General features: G+C 43.6%; 1 protein-coding gene across 1 annotated transcript; it reads left to right on the top strand.

Moving 5' to 3' along the window:
• Nucleotides 1-4,122: 4,122 nt before the first annotated feature.
• Nucleotides 4,123-17,229, top strand: kcnk10a (potassium channel, subfamily K, member 10a; the record flags this gene model as incomplete). Its single annotated transcript, XM_080546475.1, has 7 exons — nucleotides 4,123-4,177; nucleotides 5,858-6,249; nucleotides 12,978-13,095; nucleotides 13,922-14,082; nucleotides 14,771-14,963; nucleotides 15,539-15,681; nucleotides 16,540-17,229. 7 exons carry the CDS (start codon nucleotides 4,123-4,125, stop codon nucleotides 17,227-17,229), a joined length of 1,752 nt encoding a protein of 583 aa, XP_080402601.1.
• Nucleotides 17,230-17,605: the final 376 nt, after the last annotated feature.

The following is a 17,605-nucleotide window of genomic DNA, read 5'->3' as shown; positions in this document are numbered from 1 at the left end:
TATCCAAAATGTCTGATTTCTCTTCAAATAAAATACTCTAAATCATAATGTTATAAATTTAGAGACACAATATTTATAAGCTAATAATAATTTTCTCTCTCTGGCATATTCTCGGGCATAGATTCTCTGTGATGAAAACCACACTGTGCAACTCTCACTTGAGCAGTGGAGGAGCGCCCCCTGCTGGTAGTGTTCAGACAGTACCATCTCCTATCAGGCACGTTTACAGTCATTGCTCTAAAAGCTAGACACCACCATCTATTGGCCCTACGGTTATACTACCTCACAATGCAATTCAATGGATTTTCAGACTACCATGAATGTAACTATATGGAAAATATTCACATTTGGCTTTTTAAAATAAATTATATAACAACTAAAGCAAAGGAAATCCCAATGAAGGAACCTGACAGTTAGCCTCTCTAACTCAACCCCTCCATGGTGTCACTATCACAGTCAAGCCCCAAATATGTTCACAACTCACGATGCCTACTGTCTTCAGTCAGGGGGTCAGGGTGAAGCGGCCCTGCTGACACCAGTGGGACCTAATCGGATGTTTAACTTGACTGCCAGTCTCTCTGCAGGCCTGGAGGGTGGAGAGGCTGCTTGACTGGGCATCATAGTGGCAGATGCCCTAATTAGGTAAATGAGAACCACCGTGTCACTGTCCTGCCATGTTTGAGTGTTTGAGTGAGCGTGAATGATCTACATGATAGCATACTGGATTATGCGACAGTCTTGCTGCAAGCTATATATATACCGTAGTATATATGTATATATATACATACATACACATATATGTGAGCAAGGAGGTTCACCCAGGATGAGGCTTGGCCATTGCTCTGCAGCTATGCTGACCACTGCGAATTCCCCAAATGTGGGAATCTCGAGTGCATAATTTGTGGTAGTGGGGGACTGTGTTCACGCTCTCCGCTGACTGCATTTCATTGTCTGGTACGTGTACTCTGCAATGACAATAAAGTTGAATCTAATCTGTTTGTGTGTGTGTGTGTGTGTGTGTGTGTGTGTGTGTGTGCGTGTGTGTAGTGAGATAGATAGAGAGAGAGAGAGAGAGAGAGAGAGAGAGAGAGAGAGAGAGAGAGAGAGAGAGAGAGAGAGAGAGAGAAAGAGAGAGAGAGAGACAAATAATAGTTCCTTCATATGACTCAGGAGGAGGGGTATGAATATCCATAATGATGGTCTCCATTCAGTCTATGTTTGTGTTTTCCTCAGAATGGCCAGGAGGTGGCGCTGCTTAACTGCTACACTTGTTGATTTAAGAACCTTGTAGTTGCATGGACATACCAAGAGATGGCGCCACCACTTCAGTCTCAGCCACCATACCAAACAAGGCTTGCTACTCTACAGGACAAAACAACATCAGCACTTTACTACAAAACAGGTGACGTATGATTGGTAAAGTCATGCGTGTGTAGCACAATTTCATTCCTTGCCAAATCGCTATGTGGTTGCTCTCTTATCAAAGACTGTTATCAACTGACTGAATCCAGAGGTCATTTCAATCACCATGGATGATTGCATATCTAATATAAAATATAATAATATACCCTAATTTTAGCATATTACGATCTCATGCTGAGTTGAATTGAATAAACTCATGACACACACATGGAGGCACAATAGCAAATGTACAATTTTCCTTGCATCTCATCTACACAACTCAGTTATTATGATGGACACTCCACACGGTGCTTATATTTACGCAAGCAACTTTGATTCACAATACTTAACAATCACAAAGGCATTTACATTTAAAGTATCCTAACACTGCTAAAAATGAAAATGTAAGAACATTTTGGGGGAATGAGAGAGCATTATCATTCTTCCCACCGCATGGGGAGCTCTCCATGGTTCTGAACCAATTCCCTAACCATATCCATGGTTCTGACCAAGCTCCCTAACCCTAACCCTATCCATGGTTCTGAACCAACTCCCTAACCCTAACCCTAACCCTATCCATGGTTCTGACCAAGCTCCCTAACCCTAACCCTATCCATGGTTCTGAACCAACTCCCTAACCCTAACCCTAACCATGGTTCTGACCCTAACCCTAACCCTAAACCTAAACCTAAACCTAGGGGTAGCGGTATGAATATGGGTAGGCCTACATTGGAAGGCTATTAGATCCGCAAGCTGTGATTGCGTAATATCAAATATCAACTTTTTCCAAAACGCTTACAGTTTTTCTCTATTGCATTAACACGTTTTCAGTAATTCTTAAAACAAATCCAAAAACTCACACACAAAACCCTAAACTACACAATTATCTTGCAAAAGCAAACACTGCATTCAACATAATGTTATGTCTTCTCAAAAATAAATGTTGTTGTCAAATGACAAACAGACCATCAAATGAATACACACTTGTAACAACCAACTGAACCCTGATGTGCACAATGGAAAACACTATGATAAGAGGAAAACTGTAGGCTACTATGATAAGATTATCAGTAGGTATTTAGCATTTTCAGTGTTACACTACATACATACAGTAGCCTGTTATATAAACTGTTATGTTTTCATACTCAAATATAAAACACAGAAATACAAGAATAGACTGTTTTTTTATTCTGAAATACTCTATATATCTCAGCAAACACAGTTGAATTTGTAAAGTGTTCTTCATACAGAACAAAACATGGAAAAAATAAAATATATGCATATACTCTACTACACAAAGGCCACAAGACCTCGTCGACATCACAGGCAATGTTCTCCCTGGCCAAGCAGAGGGGAAAGTATCGCCTGGCATGACAAATCCAGCCCTGATATACCCTGATATATTTCAACACAGGAGAGCTCACCTTTGGCCCTTTTATTGCTAAGGCTATGATTGCTAATTCAAATGCATTAGGTATTTGCCTTTGCCCATATGATGAGTGTGATTGTGTGATTGGTGGTTTGAGTTTAGCATTCTGAATGGTAGTGTTTTCCATGTGAACACAAGAGATGTTATCAAGGAAGAGTGTGCCAAATGTAGAGAATTGTGTTTAGTGTGTTGTTAACTGTGTGGTTTAGAGCTGCAAAATGAGTGATAAGCAAGAAATGTGTTTGTCATTGTGAAGAATTGGTGTGAGATAAAATACACCAGTTTCAGGTTTTGGTCATTGTGTTTGAGGTTCCAATGTTAGAGAAAAACTGTAATAGCAACTATTGCCAATAATCCACTATTCCGCATTATTTTGTAGACTATGTTGTTTTGCTTGATAAAGCTTAATGACATTTATCTCACGATTGACATTGAGTGCTTACGGTGTGTTTCCAGACGCACTGAAATCGAACGTGTTCTGCTTTAGGCTGATGGATGGAGGTTAGGGTGAGGGTTAGGCTGATTCCCATGATACTGATGAATGAATGAACGAATTAATTAATGAATGAATTGGGATACCCATGTGTGACTCATTTCATCTGCATGTTCGGATGATGTCATGATGTGTCCAGAAGGTTTGCCGCAGGTATCAGCCAGTTAGGCTACTTGGGACGCATGCACTTGTTTCTACTCCAACTCTATCCATTAAACACAAGGGTTCGGGTCTGGGAACAGACAATGATACCAGGTCTGCATGGAGAACTTGGGATGGATGTCTCTCCGATTTCGGTGGCGCACGCGCACGCGCACTGCCAATACGCCACCACTTGTCGCAGCTGAAACAGACCAGACCAGCATGAGAAAGAGCGGGCAGGTAAAGAGAGGCGTTACAGTACACGCTGTCATAGTGTAATAACTGCAGCGGTCTGACTGGAGGCAATGTTTTGAAAATGTAAGCGTGAAGCTTCGTCAACGCTGTTGGGTTAGGGGTTAGTCAGGGTTAGTCAGGGTGGGCTGTGGTGGGCTAGTGTTCCTGTAGTCTAGGTGTTGGAGAGAGTAGCTCATAATTAAAACCAATTTCCCCGGGTGTGCACCTCGCTCTCTCTGACTAGAGCAAAAGAAGACACGGATGATGTGTTTTTACACCCTCTCGTTCTCCATCCTCTCCCGGTTAAAAACAAGGGATACCATCGACAGTGTTGAGAGATTTCACATCATTGTGTTCTTCTTCTATTGAGCGAGTTTGTTTTTACGCAAGGCTTTGGATCCACTGAGACAAACAGAACGTCAAGATGAAATTTCCAACGGAGAACCCAAGAAAACCAGGGAACCCTAACCCTGCCCCAGGTCTGTATACTGGAAGGTTTATCCATAGAGCAGCTTGGTATGGAGCCTGTAACCAGCTGTTGACACATGTGTTTTTATAACCATTTGGCAGCCTAGTCTTCACCAGTGTTGCATGGCCACAGATCCAAGGTGCAATGCCGCAATCACACCGTTGTTTTGCTTATTGTGTCGTCTTCATTCTACCCATTCTCATCTAATATTAGCCCTATTACTATAACATGTTTTTGATAATTGCTACTTGGGTGGGGGCACTATTGTGTCTACCAAATAAACTGCAGATGATGCCATGTCTGCATCCCACTTACCGAGACTTTTTTTTTTTTTTTTTTTTTTTTACCATGAAGGCTATAGATAGTGAAATCCATGCGAGGGATAGGAGTAATGCACATTTATTGTTGCACATTAGCATCTTAATGAGCTTTATGCAATAAACCTACAATAAACCTGACTGGAAACGATGTCTGCTTAGCATTCATATCAGCTGGTCCAGGCACGACTTCTTGCAGTTAGCTCACTATTCCCCATCACCTTAACACGAGGAGAACGTGTGTTTTGTCTTTTTTTTTGCCGATATGTAAATACTGAAATACTGATAATGATGTATTTACATTATACGGTATTTGAGATTAATTCAGGCAGTTGGCAATGTAATGAACAATGAGATTTTTATTGCTGCAGTAGCCTATAGAGATGTGTTGTGTGGTAGGGATAACGTTACCTCACGGGTAGTGGGTAGATCACGTCCATGCGGCTGGATCCCCACATGTTTACCAGCCACACAAGCCAAGTGATTTATACGTCTATCTGTTTTTCCACGGTATGACCTTCTGCGAAAATGTCAGCAGTGTTTTACGGGCTACATGTAGTCATGTGTTGCACACACGTAATTATTCTCATGTTCTTAGGCACGCAGTATAGTGCTCATCAAACCTTCATTGCACCTGCCAGAGCATGCAGTGTTGTGAATGTGAATGTTTTCCACCCAGTGCAGTTAAATGGTTACATAAATCACACGCTCTAATTGTATTGGTTTTCATCAAAATCTTCCTTTGTGAGTGAGATGTGCAGAATGGTTACGACTTTCAATAAGGCATTACATAATGACTGTGTTGACAGCATCTCAAAGGTACGCTTAGGAATCGAAGCAGTGCAGCTTTACAAACCATGACCTTCGGGGGTTGATCATTGTGTCTAAATGTAGATGCATATCACCTCAAATATCAGCTCTAGGTGTTCTGCTGCAGAGCAGAAGCAGTAGGGTACAGTATCAACAGATCATGCTGTTGTTTTCATGAGTTAATTTATAGACCAATCCACGAGTCATTTTCACCCAACATTTGGTGCTGCCCAGAGCTTGTGAATCCAATGGCATGATGGAACACTACACACTGCTTGTGGATGCCTGCTTTTTAACTGGAATGTGTTTTCATAAAGCACGCAGACATGACAGATGCACCCTCTCTCTGCAACTCTATGACACTCAGACAGTTAAGGACACAGGCTCCATGAATGTAACAGACTGTGTTTATATTCCTGGGGCTGATTTTATCTTCACTTCAGAAATTCATCAGTTTAAAAGATACATTGATATTACTAACTAGTTGTCGTTAACTATAATTCTATAAGTAGTTGGCTTAGCAGTTCCTCTTTGTCCTTTCCATCACTTTCCCTTATTTGCAGTGGCCGTCCACGTCCAGACCAACCTGGCCCCGCCAAAGAAGGCCCAGGCCAGCATGCTGCAGTCCAGCTTGGTGCAGGCCAGTGTGGCCACCATGCAGAACCCCATGGGCTGCACCATGCCCCGGCGCTCCGTGGCCCCGCGGCCTGCCAGCATGGTGGCCAGCATGGAGGGTGTGGCTGATGGCTCGGCCCTGCACACGGTCATGAAGTGGAAGACGGTGCTGGCCGTGTTCGTGGTCGTGGTGGCCTACCTGGTGGTGGGAGGCCTGGTGTTCAGGGCGCTGGAGCAGCCCTTCGAGAGCAACCAGAAGGACACCATCACCATGGAGAAGGCAGCGTTTCTGCAGAAGCACCCTTGTGTCTCGCCTGCCGAGCTGGAGGCGCTCATCAAGGTAAGGCAGACGGCCCAGACGCCTGGGTCGATACGCCAGCTCTCTTCCAGCTCTCTGGCTGCAGTCCCTAGTGGGGGCTAAGGTCTGCTGAAACCTGACCCCCATATCGATCAGATGCCACCCAAGCCCCACACATACAATAAACACCGCCAGCCATCTAGGAATTGGGAAGTGAGCCAGACTAGATATAGACCAGTGTATAAAAATACATGTAAAATAAGTCTAGCTGTCTGTCAGATGACCACCCTGTGGGTGGCGGTGGATTTTGATTGATAATCAACAGGCTACATGCTACTTGACCAGATTACCATTCTGCCTGCCAGCCTTCAGGCCCAGCCTGCATGCCTCCACCAGACGCTCCTCGCTGTGATGCCTAATGACACTCGTTATTACTGGAGCTTCGCTGGGAACACGGGCTGCATAACAAAGCCTCAAAGAAGCGGCTGAGTAGAGTAGAGACTGAGGAGAGGCAGGGAATAGATCAGAACGTATATCCCTACCCACTATTCAGAAAGATGGATGAAAAAGATGTCAGCTGCGTAATGGATCCTCACTCAAAGAAGAATAGCCTTTAGAACAATGTTTTATCTGAGTCACAGGAAGGCGATAGCTTCCCGTACGTCATGATGGATATTTTTTCTGCACCCCTATTGATTTGTCTGTTTCTCTCATTAGGTCTGTAGCCTAGAAAGGTTGGCAAAGCTTTCTTACATTTCTTAAGTCATTTTATTCACTTCTTTATTTAGATTCTCATCTTGATTGATTTTACTTACAGGGGTATGCCTGCCAATCCTTTGACTGCTGTTTCATGTCAGTCGATTAGCCCACACTCAAATAGCTCAAGGAAATCTATCAAGGAACAATAGGTGCAACAATCTATGGGTAGCTAGGCCATTTAAACCAGATAATAGGAGACTGGACTTGGAGAGGATAAGCCTCATAAACTGGACTTTATTTGAATTGAACTGCAGGACTCTCACTTCTGCAAGCCCAGGGGTTTTCAGGGCCAAATGCTTACAGCTCCTCATAAACATCAGAGTGGTACCCAAGTGTTTGGACCCGGCCAGTTATTGACGCTACATGAAATCCAGTGTGATAATGGACGGAAAAATGCAGAGCACTGTCCCTCTGGTGAGGTGTAAACAGCAGCTATGGAACAGAGCCATGCTTCACTTGGTTAGCTTACTCATACACAGTGGAACACAAAATGACAGTGTGAATAAAATAAAAAAATCAATTTCCCTTACAATAACTCAAGATCTTGATTAGGTCTCGATTGGTGGTGATAGGGTTGTTTTAACAGTAAAACATCTGCTGTTGGTTAGTAGAAACCAGAGACAGCCAGCCATTTATCTTGGTTAGGAGAAATTGGTGAAATTGGCTAAATAAGACGGCAATCAAGTATCAGATCAATTCCAATCTGGAAGCACTGGTGTGGAAAGGAGGGGGGGGGGGGGGGGAACACGTTTGCAAAGGCTCACTGACTTCGCTCAAACATGCTGGGAGCTCTATTGCTGATCAAGCAGATGGATCTTCTCCTGCAGAGACACTGACTTGAAAACGGGTGGTCCTGCAATTATTTGGACGTCTTCCAGTGCATAGAGAGAGCAGCTGCGAATCAAAATGTTCTCCTAATTTCAAAACAGGCATTGTCAAGGGATGATAGATGGAGCTGTGTGTTCTTGCTTTCACTCATCAACATGGGCTTTCTCAGGACCTCCATCACAGGGTGCTTTCCCTTTGAGAGGGCTCTTTAGGAGTGATTATCATTAAAAACCAACAGTATCCTATATGCAGTGATAATTACCATGATTTTCACCAGAGGGAGGCTAAATCAAGTCATAAAGTCTGAACAGCATCTGCTGGGGATTTAATTATTCACTAGGCCATCCAGTAGCAGAAGGTCCTGGGATGGAGGTATCGACGGCTCCTCTGGGTCTCAGTTGGGATTACAGCACTGAGATAAAAACCCTGCATGTTCTCAAACCATACGGTATACTGCTATGTCCATCAATCCCTCCAAATCCTGCAATGTGCCACATCTTGTTTTGCATCATAAGGCGTCTCCACTCCATCACACACTAGATTCTAGAGGCTAATCACACTGATTCAAAAGTAAACCCCCCCGCCCCCCCTCATCTTATCAGATACCATCGGGTTAGTTTCGCCGCTCTAATATCCTGACTCATCGTTTTGGTAGTGACTATTCCCAGCTGAGGATAAACAGGAGGCAGGGTGCAGCCTGGGTAGAGACTGTAACACCTTAGGGTGGGGGGGGGGGGGGGGGGTGGGTGGGGGGTGGTGGTGTATAACACCTTAGGGTGGGGGCGCGGTGTGTCTCTCCATCCCACTGGGTTCCTGCCTCAGTGTTTTTACTAATTACCCAACACCAGGACCCAGTGAGTCAGAGGTGTGGAGTGTGTGGTGACTCACCCACCCAGCTTACAGCATCTCTCTCGTGTCTCTCACCCACCTAGCTTCCAGCATCTCTCGCGTGTCTCTCTCTCTCTCTCGCTGTCTCAGCGTCTCTCGCGCGTGTCTCTCTCTCGTCTCTCTCTCTGTCTCTCTCTCCCTCTCACTCTCTCTCTCTCCGTCTCAGCGTCTCTCTCGTGTGTCTCTCTCTCTCTCTCTCTCTTGTGTCTCTCTCTTGTCTCTCTCTCTCTCTCTCGTGTCTCTCTCTCTCTCTCTCTCTCTCTCTTTCTCTCGTGTCTCTCTCTCTCATGTCTCTCTCTCTCTTGTGTCTCTCTCTCTCTCGTCTCTCTCTCTCTCTCTCATGTCTCTCTCTCTCTCTCTCATGTCTCTCTCCGTCTCATTTCTCTTACTTGAAGAGAAAGTGCACATTCTTTTTTTCATGTGACTGCAAACGCTCGCTCTGCTGACGCAGCCTGGATTACCTGCAGGGTAAACTGGGCTTGAACCCCTTAACCGTTCTCACTGTTTAACACATTAAACAGTAGTGTGGGACATGGAGACCCATATTCATCTCATATGCCATTGTCTTACAGTTTTTCTCGCTTTAACACATTTAGTCAAAGCATAGCTCATTTTCTCTTAACTCTTAACACAAATCCAAAAACTCACACACAAAACCCTAAACTCCACAAATCGCTCGTAAAATTACTCACACACACCATCAAATGAATAGACACTTGTAAGAACCAATTGAACACTGATGTGCACAATGGAAACACTATGATCAGAGGAAAACAGTACTATGATAAGATTATCAGTAGGTCTTTTGCATTTTCAGTGTTACACTACATACATACAGTAGCCTGTTATATAAACTGTTGTGTTTTCATACTCAAATATAAAACACACAAATACAAGAATAGAATGTTTTTTTATTCTGAAAATACTCTATATATCTCAGCAAACACAGTTGGATTTGTAAAATGTTCTTCATACAGAACAAACAATAGAAAAAAGAAAATAAGCCTTCTGCATATACTGTAAAGAAAAAGAAAATTAGGCTGCATCCTGCCTTTGTTTCTGTCTGGCCACAGGACCTCATCGACATCACACCTCTCGCCCTACCTTTCTCTGCAAAGTTGGCACACATTGTTCTCCAACACAGGAGAGCTCATCTTTTATTGCTAAAGCTATGATTGCTAATTCAAAAGCAATAGGTCTTTGCCCATATGAGGAGTGTGATTGTGAGTGTGAATGGTAGTGTTTCCCATGTGAACACAAGAGATTTTAGCAAGGAAGATTGTGCCAAATGTAGAGAATTGTATTTAGTGTTTTGTTAACTGTGTGGTTTAGAGCTGCAAAATGAGTGATAAGCAAGAAATGTGTTTGTCATTGTGAAGAATTGGTGTGAGATAAAATACACCAGTTTCAGGTTTTGGTCATTGTGATTGAGGTTCCGATGTTAGTGTTAAAGCGGTAGAGAAAACTGTAGTCAAGTGAGAGAGAAACCATCAAAAGGTCATTATGTAGGCATTTGTCATAATATAGTATGTGGAGATCTTGTCATCCTGCCAAATATCAGCTATGTGTATCCAATGTATTGTAACGACCCTGTGTAAGGCAGCTCTGCCAAGGGGGTTAAGTCTCTTGGTGTTGTAGCTAGCACGGCTGGTTTGTAAGCGGAAGGTCATGAGTTTGATACCCGCAAGCTACTCTACCCCGCTGTTCGCTACAGTATCATAATTCTCTGCTATTTTATGAACTCATTACTTCTTTCACACACAGCATCATTGACACCTTCCTGAAATCCAACATGAAAGGTGAACCTCAGAGACAGGCAGGGCTGCAACCAGGACTCTAGGGGGAGATATCCATTTCCTCACAGCCCTTTGAGTTAGTTCTAAGGCTAAAGCCCTATTCGCACGGGACTAGTATGATCAGGGGTCTTCATGTGATGTAGAAATCCCCCCCCCCACATCTGTGTTTCATGTGGTGCATTCGCACGGGATAAGCGAAGTCTGTGTTTTACTCGAATTTACTGACATTATCCCACGGATATGATGTCATGGCTCTGTGTAACATCCGCTTCATGAACAACAAGCGCTCTGTGGCCACTCCAGTGCTCCGTAGTTCTCGAACACGCAATAGTAAAAAGGGGCGGAGAAAACTAAATCACCCCAAATATCACAGGACCTCTGTGTTCGGCAAAATATGGTCACAAATCATGGACATAGCCAATTTGCACGGGATTAAGAACACAGAAGATGACCTCCGTAATTATTACAAATTACCAGAGGTCCCCAGATAATACAAGTCCTGTGTGTATAGGGCTTAAGACAGTGACAGCCTCCCCCTGTGAAATCTCTAGTATAGATGTTCCTCTGCTGTATAATGTCGGTAGAAAGTGAAAAGAATGAGCTGGATCAGCTGCAGAATGTGTCCCTCTGTGCCAGTAGCCTTGCCTATTACTGGTCTCTTGCTGAATTGCTCAAGTGGTAGTAACAACACAACAATATAAATGTTTTTCCAGGGAAATCTCTCATGCACTACTGTGTGCTGTGGTGTTGATTAATCATGCTAATAATATATTATTGATTAGTAAGACATTCAGAGGTTAACCGAGGAGGTGCTTTACACAATGAGGGGGATCAGCAGAACTTTGGGCATGAAAGCAGATGAAATGAGGATTACAGAATTACTCTTAGAGGTTTAACATACAGTGTAGACAAAACCATTTCATTGAGCAGTTATAGTACCTTAAACCTTAAGTGCAACTTATATTTCTGAGATTATTCTTGTATAATTTTAATAATCATAATAATAATGATAATAATAATAATAATAATAGTAATAATAATAATCAAATAATAATAATGATAATAATAAGAATGCATTTTATTGCACTTTTCCGCCAAAAAACATAATATTAAAAACACAAAAGAAATCACAAGAATCAACACACGCTGTGTAAAGTGGACACGGCGAAGGCCTAATGGAAATCTCTTTATGAATGTAATACATTATTACTATTATGATTATGATTATGATTATGATTATGATTATGAATATGATTATGATTATGATTAGTATTATAGTAACACATCCACAATATGCCACAATATATAAAATGCTGAATGATTATATGTCAGAGTACAGATCCCAGAAGACATTAGCTACAGCAGAGATAATGATATGATTTGTTTGGATACTCATTGTAGGAGTCCTGAAGCAAAACCCATTCTGTTAAAATGCTGAGTAGCGTTTCGTTATCCTCGAATGCTGCCCCAGTGTGTCTCCTCACCAGTCCTCTGCATGCAGCTCTTTCATTCAGCTTGTTGTAGATAGTAAGCAGGGGGGGGGGGTCGAGGCTGAACCTCATACTGCAGTAAATCATGTTTTTTGTACTGCAAAGTTCTCCTCAGTTTGGCAGGAGGAGTCGGTTGAATGCCACCATCATCATCTCCGTGATGTGAGATGATCAGACAGGCATGAGCAGGTCCCTATGAATCAGATTCAGAATCAGAATCACTTTTATTACATCTCACTGTACAAGTACACAAGAGTAAAATTTTTTGTCAACATTGGCATTGGCATTCAGATACGAAAATACAATAATAATAAGTAACGTAAATAAGTAAAATATGTAACTCTACATTGATAAAGTAGAGAGTATGAGTCTGTGTACCACTAGCCTGCTCTGCCCTTGTTTACTTCACCTTCAGCTTGCCTGCACACACCTCATATCTCCCCTCACCTCACACACACACCTCATCTCTCCCCACACCTCACACACACACACACACACACACACACACACACACACACACACCTCATCTCTCACACCCTGAGACACTTCCTGTTGCTAGCGGTGCTACAGCCCCATCTGCCAAGGCGGCTTCCTGCGGGGCAGACTGGCAGAGAGGGGTGGCTCGGGGCATCTGCTGTCCCAGTGCCGTCACAGTGCTCTGTCGTGATGACTCACTGTGCCGGTGTCATCAGCGGTAACGCAGTCATTATGTTACACAACTGGGTCCTTATTTAATCACATGGAAAGGAATTGATACTTTCTGATACTTATGTGGAAGCGCCCTAGTAACTGCTGTTGTACATCTGCAACATTTGCAGGAAAAGAGCTATATACAAATAAAGGTTATTATTATTATTATTATTATTATTATTATCTACTGTGATGTGCAGTAGAGAAGACAAGATTTGACACAACAGACTCATACATGCTGCTGTTGACCGATTTAGTTGTCCATTTAGATGTAGTGATTTGATGTGCGCTGTATGACTCTTTCTGTTTCTCTTTCAAGACCTCTGTGGATGCTGTGAATGCTGGGGTCAGTCCAATAGGAGATACGTCCTATAACTCCAGTCACTGGGACCTGGGGAGTGCCTTCTTCTTTGCTGGAACAGTGATCACAACCATAGGTAACAACATGCTGCATTTAGACACCTGCCTCTACATTGGTCACATTGAAAATACATTGGGACCACATCGGTCAAATCAGTGGTTCCATTTAGCTGTTATCTTTTTTATTTGTTATCTCTTACTCCTTTTAACAGCTCTCCCAGGAACAGGCAATAGATGTTCTGGCCCAAACCATGATCATTATTAGTGGCAATACCCGCAAACTGTCTGTCAGGGTTTCCATAACATAGATCAGGGATTGGGCTGTGACTATTAGATGAAACGGAGTGAGCTTTTCTACTCTGCAGAATAATCTCCTGTCAGATTGACGAATGTTCCATATTATGTTTTTAACAACTGTGTAAAGTGGACACGGCGAAAAATGTAATTCCACCTTCAGTTCCACAGATTTGTATTGTTGTCTATTGGTGTGTTAAGGGAAGATGGAGAATGTTTTATTTAAGGGGTTTCTAAACTGAGTTGGTGTAGTTTTGTGAGGTGTGGTTAGACATTCTGGTACCACAGCGTCCATCGCTCTGGACAACCAGACAGTAATAGAGGGTCATTCTAGCTGTGTGGAAAACAGAATCAATCACACCGTGGTCTTGAAAATAACTTTCAGAAGCATGATTTTCTGTTGACTATTGGATGTCACTGTGTTGATGGATGGCGAATATAAGCCTTTCACTTCAATTTCAGACTGCGATTACCTCAGAAGACTCCCCTCTGGGATTCTAAATTGAAATAGACACCCTGCAGGACAGACAGCACCTGTTCAGCCATTTTAACTGTCTAAACACCATTGTGTCTGTCCCATCCCAACCTCTCTCTCTCTTCCCTCCGCAGGGTATGGTAATATCGCCCCAAGCACTGAGGGTGGGAAGACTTTTTGTATCCTGTATGCAATATTCGGCATCCCTCTGTTTGGGTTCCTCCTGGCTGGTGTGGGTGATCAGCTGGGGACCATATTTGTAAAGAGCATCGCCAAGGTGGAGAAAATGTTCAGGGTGAGTCAAAAGTCACGCATTAGGTTTATCCTTATCAAGTCCATGAAGACTATGAATAACATAGTGCTGTTGATGGTGATGTTTTGATATGACAAGAGTAACTCAATCTGCCAATAATTGAATATGAATATACAGTAGTAGATCATTGTAGATAATATACTGTATAAGATAGGTGGAGGTCTTTATGGTTGGTGAAAGTGGCAAGTTTCCAGTGCTAGTCTGTTAATGATGTGTGGGGTCTGCAGGAGGAGTTGTACAGTAACAGAGTGTGACAGAGCCCCTCCCTGATTGGCCCAGCAGATCTGTTCCACAGCCTATCAGTGAGATGGCAGAGTAAGACAAACAAACAAGGGACACCTGTGGAGGGAGCAGAAGAGAGAGCTGCCTCAGAGACAGAGAACACAGCCACGACGCTGCCATCACGTCTCATTTTAGCTAATGACTAATCTGTGCCTCATTAGCAGGTGTCCGAGTTGATAAATATACGCCATCTTGTCAAGAGTCATGCATGTCCTCTCTCAAGCACTGTGAGGTCGCCACCGCAGAGCACCAACACACTGTGCTCTCTGCTAAATATGTCCTTAGCATAATGGCCCAACAACTCACGCTGTGTGTGTGTGTGTGTGTGTGTGCGTGTGTGTGTGTGTGTGTGTGTATGTGTGTGTGAGTGCCCTCTCTCCGTTTATAGCGCAAACACAACCAGATTAGCCAAACCAAGATCAGAGTGGCCTCCACCTTGCTCTTCATCCTGGCTGGGTGCATCCTCTTCGTCACCATCCCAGCTGTCATCTTCAAGCACATCGAAGGCTGGACAGCGCTTGAGGCCATCTACTTTGTTGTCATCACTCTGACCACTGTTGGAATAGGAGATTATGTGGCTGGTGAGAACTAACAACTATCAGCCTGTGTTTCGATAGCTAATGTGGTATAATTATGTTGTACTGAGCATTAATAGAACATTTGAATTTTCGTAGTAACAGCTGCTGCACGGACTTTTCTTATGCAGTTTTATAAGAATGTCTTTATTTCATTACTGGGCTTACCACAAGGTTAGTTCTGTGCTATTTCAGTGTCGTCTGTGCTATTTCAGTCTCGTCTGTGCTATTTCCACTGAGGCTAGGTTTATCAGTGATCAATGTGGGCATCTGTGGACATGCTTATAATGTGACATGCAGCTGTTTATGGCTTTAGTGAAATTGAATCCATTAACGATATCAGATGGCTTGATCTCACTGAAAGCTGCCTGCCTGCACCACACAAGTACCTCCAATAACTCTTCAGCACACAAGTGCTTGTCAGAGCAAACAAACACACTCTGAGAAAATTAGGTTTGCTTTTCCGTTCTGTAGATTGAGCCTTCCAGCTTCAAATGTAATGGTAGCAGATGTGACCGAAGGGAATATCAACTCATATTCTCATCATTCTAAAATGTTCATAACTCATTTGTATCCAACAGGAGGAGACCGGAGGATCGAGTATCGTAAATGGTACCGACCGCTGGTCTGGTTCTGGATCCTGGTAGGGTTGGCCTATTTTGCTGCTGTCCTGAGCATGATTGGTGACTGGCTGAGGGTCCTGTCCAAGAAGACTAAAGAGGAGGTAAGGCTTCTTACTTATAATAATAATAATAATAATAATAATAATAATAATAATAATAATAATAATAATAATAATAATAACAATAATAATAATAATAATAATAATTATTATTATTATTATTATTATTGTTATATTAAAACCTGGGGCGATTGGGCCTTTTCAGCCGCAGCCCCGTCCCTCTGGAACGCCCTCCCCAACCATATCAGACAGGCCAACACCCTGCCAACATTTAACCAGGCCCTCAAAACCCACCTCTTCAAGCTTTCCTTCACCAGTAGTTAACCCTCTCCCCCTCCCCTTCCCATGTGTCCCCAGCACTACCTTAATTAGGACTTTATTTCATTTATTTTATTTATTTATTTTTTGTTTTGTTTCTTTTTATTATTACTACTCAATCTTTTCAGTTTGTGAAGCGTCTTTGAGTGTCTAGAAAAGCGCTATATAAGTCTAATGTATAATAATAATAATAATAATAATAATAATAATAATAATAATAATAATAATAATAGTGTTATTGCCATGCAATTAAGAGACTTAGTCGGCGCTCCTGGAGCAATTAGGAGCTAAGTGCCTTGCTCAATGGCAACATGTAGCTGCCTCCTGAGACAAGGATCGAACCAGTAACCTTCTGATTGCTAGTCGGCCTCTCTAACCTCTAGGCTACTTCCTCTCTAAGCTACTGCTGCCCTCTGGCTTCTGGGGCACCCTACTAAGGTGGATCAATTCCTGCAGAAGCATTATCATGCATTACATGATATTACTGCTATAGAGCCACACGGCCCAGTCAGACTTTACCATTGTTTGCATTTCGTCCTTCTAAAATGGGAACAGAACCTGTAGTCTTGGTTTGTGCTCCAGGTCGTGGAGATCAAGGCCCATGCGGTGGAGTGGAAGGCCAACGTGCGGGCGGAGTTCAGGGAGACGAGGCGGCGTCTGAGCGTGGAGGTGCATGACAAGCTGCAGCGGGCCGCGACCATCCGCAGCATGGAGCGCCGCCAGCTGGGCCTGGACCAGAGGGCCATGTCACTGGACGTGCTGTCCCTGGAGCGCCGCGCCGTGTTCAACAGCCTGGACCCCACCCGCTTCAAGACCTCTTCCCAGGAGAGCATCGACACCAAGCTCAACAACCTGCGACTGCGGGGGGCGGAGCAGTGCGAGCCCCGCCCGGACCACCAGACCTCCTCCGAGGACAACATCTTCAACCGCCTAGGCTCCGTCACGCGGCTGGCCAAGCGGCACCGGAACCGAGACCTGAAGAAGAACATCCCTGACAGGCCCTGCAGTGAGGGGTGCAGCACCCCCTCCTATAGCTGCAGCACCCCCACCTACGGCTACATCACCCCCACCATGGATGACAAGAGGAAGGAGGAAGAGGAGGATGAAGAAGAGGAGGAGGCAGACAAGGAGGTAAACACCAGCCTGTCTAATTTTCCACTGTTCGTGGAGGTGTGCAAGCCCTTGAACGGGCTCATACCGGCGCAGACCAAAGAAAACGAGAGCGAGGATACACTTCCAGAAAAAGAACTGCATATTCAGATGGATCCATAGACTATCATTGTTTCCTTAGAGAAAGGGAGGTTTTAAACACCACCGTACGTGCCTTAACTCTGTCACTCCTCTGTGTGCTCACAGTAACACTGTGGGACGTCCTGTGTCCCCTATATAGAGTATGATGTTTGATTATTCACTGTGCCCGATTAACCTGAAAGAGAGACAACAGGCTTTCTGTTTTCAGGTGGTTAAAGATTTGATCAGTTCTCCTGGTACAGGACAACATGTTCATTACAGTACAACATGTTCATTACAGTGAAATAGGGAAGGACGGCTGCTATTGAGAGTTGTCAGGAGCAAAGGAATTAAGATGCAGTAACAGAACTGCTAAGGTGATCCTTTTGGGTCTCTGACTTTTATGCACATGTGGACC

This window comes from Nansenia antarctica, assembly GCF_963989245.1.
Source record: "Nansenia antarctica genome assembly, chromosome: 1".
Taxonomy (NCBI): domain Eukaryota; kingdom Metazoa; phylum Chordata; class Actinopteri; order Argentiniformes; family Microstomatidae; genus Nansenia; species Nansenia antarctica.
The sequence above is the reverse complement of the archived record's forward strand: the minus strand, read 5'-3'. Positions and strand labels throughout refer to the sequence as shown.